Here is a 13,705-nt window from a genome sequence, read left to right as displayed (position 1 = left end):
CAGCTGTCTTAGGGTCACAGACTCAGGGGCAGTTAGTGAAATGCAATGAGAGACAATTGCGTAATGTGAGGAGCAAGATCTCATCTCCAGACCAAAAGTGTAGCTTTAGCCACGTACACCGTAAATCGAATCACATTACCCATCTCTCGCACTCGGTTAAATAGAGTGATAACAATTCAGATTATAGGGGATACTTTATTGGTACAGATGCATGGATAGTTAGCGGGAGATCGAGAAACACAAACTGGCAGTGTCTTTGGACCCTGATAATATAATTCAATCTCAGAGATTCACAACCCCTGTGAAACAGTGAGTAAATAAAGGGATTTAATTTACAGTCCAGATGTGAGTCCATTCTGTTGGTGATGCGGAAGGAGTGATGTGGATCCAGAAACCGCCCCTATCTGGGCATCAATGGGCGGCGCCAGTGACCTCGCCCCCATCTCCCGGGTATTTAACTGCCGGTCACTGGGACTGCAATATAACAGTCTGGGAGTGTGTTTGCTCAGTGAGTTCTTGCCGGAACCATTCACCACACATTGCCAGGAGGATGAGGTTGGCGATTTCTCTCAGTCTGTTGCTGGCTTTCTTTTCCCGTGAGTAGTTTTTATTGTGCAATCTCTCACTGTTACTGTCTCAGTATTAGTTTCTCTCTGGAATGTTACAGCGTCAGGAATCATTTCACCAGGATTGATCCTCTGGGGTTTTTGATTATTTTTACAGGTGTCCACTCGGATGTGGTGTTGATTCAGCCCGAGGCAGAGACCAGGATTCCCGGAGGCTCCCTGAGACTGACCTGTCAATCCAGCGGCTTCGATCTTGGTGGTAGCTACATGTACTGGATCCGCCAGGTTCCCAGACAGGGGCTGGAGTGGCTGGTTACCTATTACAGTCCATCGAGCAAGTATTATGCCTCAGGGATTGAGAGCCGATTTACTGCGTCCAAAGACACTTCAAACAACATCTTCACGTTGGACATGAAGAATCTGAGGAGCGAAGACAACGCCATCTATTTCTGTGCAAGGGACTACAGCAATGGATCACGGTGCTATCCAGACCGAGCTCTCCATACAAAAACCCCAGACAGGGAGTTTGCTCAAAACTGTGATCGCTACCACACCAGGAGCGTCGAAGGAACTGAAGCTTAAATAAAAATAATGAGTGGAAGTAAGATATATATATATATTTAAATGTATTACATTTGTCTGCTTTATTAATGGTGATTGCCATGCTGAATCTGCACAGAGGCTTCAGAAGTATTCCAATCATTGTTATAAATATAATGAACGGTACAAACTGAAATATCTCACTGATTCACTCTTAGGGGTGTCGGAATCATGTTTTTAGAGCTGGGTGCAATTTAATCTCTGTATTTTATAGTTTACAGTCCACCGGAGTATTTGACATGACATATCTCACTGTGACGCTACGGGCTACTGGGGACAAGGGACCATGGTGACGGTGACTGCAGGTAAGGAACATTCACTCATTCAAAAACTGTTGTATTTGTGTCTTTATTTTATATTTCTGTTCATTTTAATAATGATTTCGTTCACTGAAACTTGGGTCCGGTGGATTTTGTTTTGAGATTTTTTGCAACGCTCAATGTGATTCTGCTGCAAAATGATTATAGAATTCAACAGTTTCTCCACAGAAAATGTTGTTGATGTGATTTGGTGTTTATTCGCTGACGACTGTGTGCCTGGTTACTTTAAATACTTTATGGTTGTTACACTGTTTGACGTTTCTGCAATGTTTAATCTCGGTGACCTATGATTGTTGCAGTTTTTCTGATCGAATGCAAACATTGTGTTTAAATCTATTTAAAGGAACATTGTAGGCACAAAACAGAAAGCTTAGCGATCAATAAATAATCTTCAGGAATTGAATGCTTTTTATTGAAAATTACATTGTCATCTACTGAGCGAATGTTCCCGAAAGTTTAGATTCAATATGTGAAGCGTTACTGTAATTAAGAACTGAACAATTAACACATTTCCAGCCGGAACAGATTTAAATTAATATTACTAACATTATTATAATGCAGTAATATCACCAATTATTATTAAATATGCTATAATATCAACATTAATGTATTTAACAGTCTAAACACAATTCTGCTGAAAGTATTTTAAATTTCTGTTGAATTCAATCATTAGTTATTTCAGTGTTAGACGGGTTCGGTGATTCTGTAATGAGATTTTTTGCAAGGATACATTTGATTCTGCTGGAAGTGTTTATAGAGTGAAGGGTCTGCTGCATGAAAGGTTCTGTCGAGGGATTCGGCCCCTCAGTGATGTGATTTAGTGTTGATCTGCTGAGGAGAGTTTGTGCCTGTGTCACTCAGAATACCTAGAATTTGGGAAACCGTTTGGCGTTTCTACAATGTTTAATAAATATTGGGTGTTGTTTGTTAAAACTTTCACTAAACTAATCTTGAACACTTTGCAAGACCAAAACCTGTCTCTCAATAACAAATTTCGCTGTATTAGTAAGGCTGAAATTCAGGCACATTAAGTTAATTTCAAATGTTGCAGGTAAGTGTGCTTCTGAGGAGGAAGGGCCAGACAGGCACTCAGATTATTTTCAATAATCATCTAACATTAATTAGAATGTAACATCAGTGATCATTTATTAAACACAAACGATCCCTTACAATTGCGTTGCATACTGGTCCGTATTATAGTTATTGCAAAACCTCAATGGTTGGAGAGAATGTTTAATTAATTCCAAAATTAATTTATAAATCAATGCATTTATAACCCGGCTGTGCTGAGTTCGATAAGGTGCCGCTGCAGATTTTGGTGAATTAACTTGCTGTTTTGCCTCGATGATTTTACAGGTTATATTTACTGATGAAAATATATCAAATCAGTGGGTGGTCAGATTTCAATGTAGATGTCTCCTGGATTGTGACATTCTTATTCTGTCACCGAGTCCCGTGACGGCAGCAAATTCCCGTGGAATGTGAATTATTGCTTTCAGGGGAGTTAATTTTTACACGGTTTCCAAGAAAGTTGACAGAGATGGAAAAATGGCTGGATTCTGAAGAGTCTCTCAAATTAATATCAGTTTAATTTCAAAGAATCTGCGGAGTTGAGGTGGTTGGAAATTGACAAGAAATAAATTAGAAATCAAGCAGCTTCATTGAAATTAACAGATTGAACTGGTCTCTCTGCCTGGAGCACCGTTTGTGTCTGTTCTGTTTCTGTGCGCCTGCTCACTGTGTGAGAATCAGGAGTCCTCCTGACCGGTTGTAAACCTTCTGGATTGTGATTCTGTATTGCGGGGAGTGTCATTTAACTCAGTTATTTAAGAAACTGGTATATGTGAGAAACGTAAAAGTTTGACTTTAAAGTTGATGAGTCGCCGCAGAAATGAGATCAGTTACCCAGAGTGTGACAGTCAGAAGAAACAGTTCCGAAACACCATGGGGGGACAGTAGAAGGAGCTTTAATCAGTTTCCAACCCAGTTGTACATGCCCTGGGAGTGTTTGATGGGACAGTGCAGAAGGAGCTGTACTCTGTATCTAGCCCATGCTGTACGTGCCCTGGGAGTGTTTGAATGGACAGTGTAGAGGGCGCTTTACTCTGTATCTAACCCCATGCTGTACGTGCTCTGGGCGTGTTTGATGGGACAATGTAGAGGGAGCTTTACTCTGTATCTGACCTATTCTGTACCTGCTCTGGGCATGTTTGATGGGACAATGTAGAGGGAGCTTTACTCTGTATCTTGACCCATGCTGTATCTGCTCTGGAAGTGTTTGATGGGACAGTGTAGAGGGAGTGTTACTCTGTATCTGACCCATGCTGTACCTGCTCTGGAGGTGTTTGATGGGACAATGTAGAGGGAGCTTTACGCTGTATCTTGACCCATGCTGTACCTGCCCTGTTTGGATTGATGGCACAGTGCAGAAATAATTTTACTCGGAATCTAAACCTTGCTATATTTGGCCCGTCTTACGGGGTAGTGTAGTTTAATATGCATTCATCCTTTGCTTTACATGACCTTACAGCGCCAGACAGATCAGTGAAGAGAGAGATTTACTCTATCGAATCTATCCTGTATCTGATTTGAGTGATTTTCTAAAAATATTGAAGAAACTTCAATCTGCATCTAACTAATAAGATATCGAATTAGTAATGGTTATACAGTTGAGCATCAGATAATTATTGAATGAGATTGGTGTGATCCGAAGCTCACTTTCAGAACAAACAGCGCCTCGTCTGATCTGATGGGTGCTCCAATTTATTTTGGCAATTTTGGACCTGCACTGGGGCTGTTTGATGGGACATTGTAGAGGGAGATTTATTCTGTATCTAACCCATGCTGTACCTGCCCTGGGAATGTTTAATGGGACACTGTAGAGGGAGCTTTACTCTGTACCTGTATTGGGAGTGTTTGATGGGACAGTGTAGAGGAAGCTTTATTCTTTATCCAAGCCTGACTGTACCTGCCCTGAGTGTGTTTAATTGGCAATGTGGAGGGAAATCTACTTTTTATCTAACTCGTGCCGTACCTACCCTGGGAGTGTTTGATATGACAGTGATGAAGGAGCTTTACTCTGCAACTAACCCGTACTTTACTTTATCTGGCAGTGCTTGATGGGACATTGCAGAGATTGCTTTAATCAGTATTTAAACTTTTATTTACAAAGACGTGGAGCTTAATTGGGTCCTTCAATATAGATTGATCTTCTATTTAATCAGAGCTATAGGTGAGCTGGTGCGCTTTACAGGGGCAGTGTATGGTAAGCTTGTCTTTGTACATGTGATAATTGTGCTGAATCTAATCGGTCAATTTGATAACGCATTTTATGGAGAGACATTTCGTAGCACATCTCTGCAGTACTTGAGCTGGGAATGTTTGACGGGATAGTACAGATAACGTACTACTCTGTGTGCAACCCTTGCTATACCTGTCATGACCCACACGACAGCATAGCGGGAGCTTTGCTCTCATATCTCTGCTGTATCTGACCTGAGAGTGCTTGGTCAGGCAATGTTCAAGATACCGCTAGCTGCGACTAACAAATAGCAGGTAAACTACTCGTGACAGATATACACAATAAATCGTCCGATTGACCAGATTAAACAACGCACATTCATTGATGTTTATATTCTTTCTGAAAAAATGCCAAATTTTTAATGAGTTATTAATGTTTGAACATTTTGAGCATCAGATTACTATTGAACACGATTGGCCTGATCCTCAGCTCACTTCCAGAACAAACTGTTTCAGGAAGTGAATAACGCTCCAGAAAGCAGCGCCTGTTCTGATCTGTTGGGAGGCTGTAAGTTATTTTCACAATTTAAATGGAGGATATCAAGACTCCCACGAATTAATCGTCATGAGGACCTCATGTTTAGAAACATTATGTTGTTCAATTCTTCCTGAAAAGGTTAAAGGCAGGGACAAACTATGAGAGATGCAGCTATTGGCCTGGATCACAACACAAGGCGCACAGTCACTGAGCTGCAATTCTGTGAAACATTTAAAGAGATAGAGTCAACCTGCAATAAGTCATCATTCGCAATGAATTTTAAGCCTTTATAGCAGCATGCGATTGACTAATTTGCGTCAGATTTATAAGATCTCTTTATTTTAAATATCCTCTTTAATTACAACAAACAATAAAAATAGATCTGGTAGAGGTGTCCAAAATATGAAGCGTTTCCTTCCATTAAATCTAGTAGAACTATTCCCACTGACTCGTGTAGAATGATAGCATCTCACAGCACTGAAAAGGCCATTCAGGCATCGTGCCTATGCCGGCTCTGAAAGAGCTGTCCAATTTAGTCCAACTCCCCAGGGTTTTCCTTCTAAACGTGCCACTGAGTCCTCCTGACGTACAGGAGGAACTGCCTGGAGCATTCCTGAAATTACCAACCCTCTGTGTGAAAAAATTACCCCAATTTCCCCTTTTGATCTTTTGCCAATTATTTTAAATTTGTGACCTTTGGTTACCCACCTACTTTCCAGCGGAAGCAGTTTCTCCCTACTTGCTCTATCAAAACCTGTCATCATGTTGAATATCTCTCTTCGGTCTCCTCTTAACCTCTGCTCTAAGGAGAATATCCCAGCTTCTCCAATCTATCCACATAACTGAAGACCCCATCCCTGGCATCATCCAGGTAAAAGCTTCCCCTCTACACTCCCCAATGGCTTGACATCCTTCCTAAATTGTTGTTCCAGAATTGTGCACAATACCCCAGCTGAGGCCTAACACGTGATCTGTAAGTTTAGCATAACCGTCTTGTTTTTGTAGTCAATGGCCCATTTACAAAGTCATGTATCCCATACGCTTTCATAACTGCCTTACCAGTTTGCCCTGCCCCCTTCAAAGATTTTTGAATATGTTCATCTAGATTTCTCTGTTCGTGCATCCCCTCAAAACAATACTATTTAGATTATACTGCTTCTCCATCTTCCACCCAATGTGCATCGCTTCTCAATGATTCGCATTAAATTGCAATTGCCATGTCCCGGCGCATTTCACTGGTCCATCTGTCTCCTCATGGAGTCTGCTGCTTTCATGCTCACTATTGGCTACGTTGCCAGGTTTTGCATCACCTTCGAACTTCGAAATTGTATTCCCTATAACCAAGTCCAGGGCATTGTGATATAACAAGAACAACAATGGGAACTGAAATGGGCCATTTAAGGAGAAACTTCCAATTAACCGGATTTTGGAATGGTATTTTATTCGGATTATTAATTGAGTGGCAGGGAGGAGGAAACTCAAGAGACATGCATTCAATGGGATGGGATAGAGCCCAGATCACAGTGCACTGAGGGACATCGGTCTCCATCAAATGCTGAGAAAATGAGGGAGAAATTCGACTCAATCGCAATTCACCGACAGCTTGAATCTTAGAAACTTAACTATGGAAATGCTACCTGTTGAATTATGTGGTATGCAAATTTAGAGGGTTTTTTGCTAACGTCCGAAGCAGGAATTCCGCTGTTACTTTGAAGTGCAGTCACTGTTGTTTTGTAGGGATACGCCGCAGGCAATGTGCACAGAGCAAATTTCCCCAAACTGCAATTAAATAAAGGACCAGAAATGGTGCTGATTGAGAAATAAATGGAGGCCGAAATAACAGGAACACGTCTCTGTTCTTCTATTGTATGATCCAATGAAGGATTCTTTATTGACGAGTTGTGTAAATGTTCTTGTTGTGTAATGTGATAGAGCTCGGGGATAGAGAGGTGTGTTCCTGACCAGGGCATCGACAGGTCCTTATGATGGAACTGACAGAAACTCAAATGCCCGTGTAGTCTTTGATGGGGAAATGGTGGAATTAGTTTATTCTGCAGTCAAATTTCGAGCTGTTTATTTCTTTTATAAGCACGGATTACAGAGTCTAACTTGTTCAATGGGCCATTCTTTCCCAGTAACACCGTCTCCCCCCACCCTCTACGCCCTGCTCTCCTCCTGTGAACAACCCAGTACCGATGGCTCCATCACGTACGGCTGTTTGGCGATGGACTACTCCCCCGACATCACCAGCCTTTCCTGGAAGAAAGATAAAGAGCCAATCACCACTGGATTGAATACCTACCCGTCAGTGCTCAACAAGAAGGGAATCTACACCCAGAGCAGCCAGTTAACCATCGCCGAGTCAGATGTGGGGAGCAGCACAATCTACTGCGAGGTTCGACGTGGTGTGTCGGTCTGGGCCATCACAATGCTAGGTTAGTGATGTGGATTACAGGGCAAACAATGATAAGGTGAGAAATTATGTTCAACTTGTAGAGAAATTTGGTTAGACAACACTTAGAGTACTGTGTACAGTTCTGCTCTCCATATCATACTTAGAATACTGTGTACAGTTCTCGTCTCCAAATCACACTTAGAGTATTGTGTACAATTCTGCTCTCCCTATCATACTTCTAATATTGTGTACAGTTCTGGTCTCCATATTACACTTAGAGTATTGTATACAGTTCTGGTTTCCATATAATAATTAGAATACTGTGCACAGTTCTAGTCTCCTTATCACATTTAGAATATTGTTCACAATTCAGGTTTCCATCTCATACTTAGAATACTGTCGAAAGTTAGCTCTCCACATCATACTTAAAATATTATGCACAGTTCCGGTCTCCATATCACAGTTAGAATACTGTACACAGTTCTGTTCTCCATATCACGCTTAGAATATTGCTTAAAGTTCTGGTTTCCATCTCATACTTAGAATACAGTGTAAAGTTCTGGTCTCCATATCATACTGAGAATAGTGTGCATAGTTCTGGTCTCCATATTACACTTAGAATAGTATGCATAGTTCTGTTCTCCATATCACACTTAGAATATTGCTTAAAGTTCTGGTTTCCATCTCATACTTAGAATACAGTGTAAAGTTCTGGTCTCCATATCATACTGAGAATAGTGTGCATAGTTCTGGTCTCCATATCACACTTAGAATATTGTGCATGGTTGTGGTCCCCATATCGCACTTAGAATATTATGCACAGTTCCGGTCTGCATATTAAACTGAGAATACTGTGCACAGTTCTGCTCTCTGTAAATGCCAGGTTAGTGTTCGTCTGACAGCAAAGAACCTGTTAAAATATAAGGACACTTTGCATTTCTTAATCAATTATTTTCTAAGCAATGTCAATAATATGTTTTTTTTTGAAGATCCTGAACCGGACATCGTTCCTCCAACTGTTCTCCTCACGCTGAGTTCTACTGAACAAATCACCAGCAGCAGATATGCAAGCGCCGTGTGTTCAATCATCGATTTCAGGCCAAAATCACTGACCGTGAATTGGCTGAAGAGTGGACAACGCATGGATTCGGGCATCATCACCTCTCCCGTCTTTGAGGTGAACGGGAACTTCTTGACGGCCAGTCGGCTGACAGTCCCCGCCGAGGAATGGTTCACCGGCTCGGTCTACACCTGCCAGGTCACTCATGAAGGGGTCACGCAAAACCGTAACTTCAGCAGATCTCAGGGTAAGAGACACAATCCCGGGAGGTTGCACACCATTCTGAGCGCTGACCTCAGTAAGGATTTTATTGGAATTAGTAAAAAGCAGAGGACTGTTCCTAATTTCCAATCATGCAGTTTGTGTATTCTTGCGATACAAACTTGCCTTTATACAGCGCCTTCAGCGACCACAGACTGAACCAAAACGCTTGCCAGCCAATGAATTAAGTTGTGAAATGTGGTCACAGTTGTAATGTACAAAGTACGGCAGTCATTTAGTGCACAGCAAGCTCCCACAAACAGCAGTGTGATAATGACCATTTTTTTTTGTTGAGTGATATTTCTTGAGGGATAAATATTCCCAGGCCACCAGGGAGAACTCCTCTGCTTTTCATTGAAATAATGCCAGAGTATCGTTTACCTCCACCTGAGAGGCCAGACGGATCCTCGGTTTAACACCTGATCCAACAGACGGCAACTCCGATAGTGCGCCATGCCCCCAGTACTGCACTGGGAGACTCAGCTTACATTTTGTGATCAAATATCTGGAGTGGAAATTCAATCCAGGATCTTCTGGTTCAGGATTCCTCAATGCTCAGGATTTATTAACCTCGCCAAAGAAGCTTTCCCCTTGCTCTGATGTCAGGCAGTGAGTGAAGTGTCCTTAGTCTCAGGTTTATCCTGAGTTGGCTGATCATATACGGAGCGGCTGTCGGAGTCTGGAACCCTTTCCTGCCAACTGTCCAGAAATCCTGCTAGAATGGGCATCTACCCTATTCAGAGCACAGAGCTCAATTCTCGGCTCCGCACCACAGGAAGGATATACATGGAGGCGCTAAACTGCAGGTTTACCCGAATTAAACCGGGGCTAATAATGTAAAATGATCAGTCGACGAGTATAAAACGTTAAGAGATGATTCAATTGACGTGTTTAAGTTGATAAATGGAATTGATCGAGTAGATATACAACATTTATTTAGTTTGATGAAAGAGTCGAGAACAAGTAGCAGAAACTTAACATTAGAGTTAGGCCGTGCAGAGGTGATGTCAGAAAGGATTTTCTCACAAGAAGAATATTGCAAGTCGGGATTTCCCTCCCCAAAAGCTGCTGACACTTGCTTTCAATTGAAAAGTTGAAAATTGAGATTTATAGATTTTTGTCAGGCAAGGTTATCAAGGGTTACACAACCAATGCGTGAAGATGGTGTTGAGTGTTCATCAGCCATGATCTAACTGGTTGGCGAGACAGGATGGATGGACTGAATGCCCTCCTCCTGTTCCTATGTTGCTATTAATGCCCTGAGGTCATATTTCTCTCTGAATCTCTCTCACCAGACATGATAAATGTTCAGTAATTACAGAAATTAACAAGCGACCTCACATCATTCCAAATGATGCCGCACCACAAAGATTCCTTGGAACTCCATTCTCCCGAACTTGCACTTCTCCTCTGACGGGGGCTGTGACTGGTTCCTGCACATTTTCACTGCAACAAAAAACGCAGCAAGAGACCAGAAACTTAACTTTGTTTCCTGTTGTCCCATAAATCCTGAAATTAATTTGACACTGGTTTTGAACCAGTATAATGTCTGGTGTAGACCTCTTGAACTTCGGGCTTTTCGGGCTTCAGCTATTATAACCAACGGTGATGCATTTGGGTGCAAGGATCTATGGACGGGCTTAAAGGAGCAAGGGATTTCAGGAAGAGCGCTATTCCATGCCTAACACAATGTATTCCGATTTTATGCCGGGTATTTGCTTCACAGCCCATTACAGGTGGCTCTGGCTGCAAATACACAAGAAATGTTACAGATCTCTCGGAATCGTTGCCAATTCATTGTCCTTCCAATAACGCCGGTGTTGAGGCAACAGCGAGAGGTTGATATCTCAAAAGTGATATATTCCCCTTGAAAGATTTAAGGCTAAATATTGGTGTCCGGATTCTGAAGCTTCAGCTTTTCCTGACTTTCATTCCTGTTTCGCAGTGGTTGTCCCATGCAGCGATTCAAAAATCACTCTTCGCCCACCGTCATTGGAACAGGTCTTACTGGAGGCGATGGTGACCTTAACCTGCGTCGTGTCTGAGGCTCCTTATGGGCTCACCGTGACCTGGACCCGGGAAAAGGAGGCTTTGAAATCAGAGATTGCCTTCCAGCCGGGAGAGGATCCCAACATAGTGATCAGCAACTTAAACATCTCGACACAAGACTGGCTGAGTGGGGATAAGTTCTACTGCGTGGTGAGCCATCAGGATATGCCGACTCCTCTCAGAGATTCCATCCACAAGGAAAAGGGTGAGCGGGGAGATTGTTGCAATAAGTGAGATACTGTGACTATTTCCAGTGCATGTGCAAGGGACAATTCATTATATAAAGTGTTTAATGGGCTGCTCTGATTATTCAGTTTGGTAATTCCACGAACTCAGCACTCTGGGACCTGACATTATGTATTTTAGGGGAAACTGGACAAGTCCATGAGTGAGAAAGGAATAGAAGGGTATGTTATTAGGAATAGATTAAGTGAGCTAGGAGGAGGCTTGTGTGAAACATACACACCGGCATAGACCAGTTGGCCAAATCTCCTCATTCTGTGCAGTAAATTCTGTGTAATTTTCCAGACCAACCCTTGGAGATTTCAGAGAGAAAGATTGTGTTCCCTCTGCTGCGGGATGGAAAACCAGAGAGGCCCCAGAGGGGAAAAGGAAAAGCTTTAAAATTCAACGCAGTGTCCATTTCTCTCACATCTAACCACCTGAAATTGGCTGAATTTAAATGAGGAAGCCGAGTTGTGGGCGGTGGTCTCACAGGCCACCCGGGAGAACGGGAGGATTGGAAGCCGAGTCAGGAGGTCTCGGATCGCGGGGGCTGGGTTACACAGGGACCCTGGATCCAGGAGGTAGGTGTATGGGCAATTACCACCTGGGTGCAGCAGTCCCCGCCTCGCTGTAACTGCAGGGATTTACACAGTGTGTCAAACCGGACCAGCGACAGTTAAACACCAAATGGTGGTTAAAATAGAAGATTCCAGTCCCATTTAAATATTTTACTCAAATATAATATTACAACCGGGAGTGGGCGCGTTGACGTCGGGATTCCTATTTTTAACAATTTAAAAACCTCCACGCCCAAAACCCGCCTGCTGTATTGATTTAAAGTTTTCCCATTGTCTCTGGAACTGTCCAGTTCATTGGCCTTTATTGTAACTGTTCCACAGCGAAAGATCCGCGGGAACCGGCCGTGTCTGTCCTCCTGCCCTCGGCAGAAGAAGTCTCCGCTCAGAGGTTGGTCAGCCTCACCTGCTTAGTGAGAGGTTTCTCCCCCCGAGAGATCTTCGTCAAATGGACCGTCAATGACAAGCCGGTGGATTCCGGCAACTACAAGAACACCGAGGTGATGGCAGAGAACGGCAGCAGATCCTTCTTCATGTACAGCCTGCTATCCGTTGCAGCCGAGGAGTGGGCCAGCGGCGCTTCTTACTCCTGTGTGGTGGGACACGAAGCGATCCCCTTGAAGATCACCAACAGAACCATCAATAAATCCAGCGGTAAACCCAGTTTCGTCAACATTTCCCTTGTTCTGATGGACACCGTCAATTCTTGTCAATGAGAATCTCTCGATTGCATTTCAGTTCTTAAATAAAAAACAATAAAGGGCTTTTTTTCCAATCGTGAGTTAAACAGGCAGCCGCTCAATTAACTATGTTTCCTAGTTTTGCCAATGTGAGGGCTGTTTATCTGAAGTCGGGTGTTTGCGCGTCTCGCTCCCAAGGCTTGTACAGCCAGCGCTCCCAGCTCAGATACACCATGGGTTAGAGACTGGGTGAAGTTCTCTCATTACAGGATTCCTGAAAGTAACTTCAGCAGAGAGAGAGTAAAGGGTAATTTTAACTCACTGTACCTCTCATACCCAACAGCGAGAGGGGAACGGGAAATGCATAATTCTCGTAACCCCCACTGCCCCTCCCACAGGGAGATGGGAAATGAACCACTCTCTTGTAAATGCACTAAGTTGCCATCAGTACAATGTCACATTCTAACCCATGGTCAAAAGATTTTAAACTTGCCACATGATTATTATATTCTGAAATAACTATTTATTCCACGTAATATTTTTTAATTAAATAGTCCCTGTTAATTGTAAACTAACATGCTGAATTCTAATGGGCCATATCTAAACTGGTGATTGAATCCTCTGCGGGTTTCTCATAGTTGTGTCCCTGATGTTTCTGAGGCCCATCGGTTGAATTGTTGCATTCCTTCGGCTGACGTCACATTGCGCCTCACACAGGAAACATTTACACAGAGCAGGGAGAATACATGTGAAAGTGAGTCTGTCTGTGTTCATATGTAAGTGTGATGATGATTTTGTATAAGTGTGTGTATTTTTGTGTAAGTGCACAATTTCACAGTAACACACATAGACTTACATATAAAGACATACGTTAACACTCTGACACATAATATTATACATAACTCGAATATAATGAAAACCATCATTGTCAAATCCAGTTATTGGTACTCTCTGAAAATTTTAACAATAGCAATAATACACGTCAATCTAAATGCACACTTACACAACGGATACTTACACACACTTACACACACATAGACACACACATCAATCCACACAGACACTGACACAAAGCACACCTACACCCACTTACACACACATAAACACATACATCAATCCACACACACACTTACACAAAACAAACTTACACACACATAGACACACGCATCAATCCATACACACAGACTTACAAAACA

At 42.5% G+C, this 13,705-nt stretch overlaps 1 gene segment (V, D, J or C); it reads left to right on the top strand.

The window, feature by feature from the left end:
* Nucleotides 1-550: 550 nt before the first annotated feature.
* On the top strand, nt 551-12,545 carry LOC139249802 (Ig heavy chain C region-like). The segment is given in 7 exon segments: nt 551-596; nt 724-1,039; nt 1,431-1,471; nt 7,400-7,699; nt 8,649-8,966; nt 10,926-11,234; nt 12,154-12,545. Coding segments are annotated over 7 exon segments (1,722 nt in total).
* The last annotated feature ends 1,160 nt before the right edge of the window (nt 12,546-13,705 follow it).

The sequence above is a fragment of the Pristiophorus japonicus genome, unplaced genomic scaffold (genome assembly GCF_044704955.1).
Source record: "Pristiophorus japonicus isolate sPriJap1 unplaced genomic scaffold, sPriJap1.hap1 HAP1_SCAFFOLD_334, whole genome shotgun sequence".
Classification (NCBI taxonomy): Eukaryota; Metazoa; Chordata; class Chondrichthyes; family Pristiophoridae; genus Pristiophorus; species Pristiophorus japonicus.
This window is presented reverse-complemented; position numbering and strand designations above follow the sequence as displayed.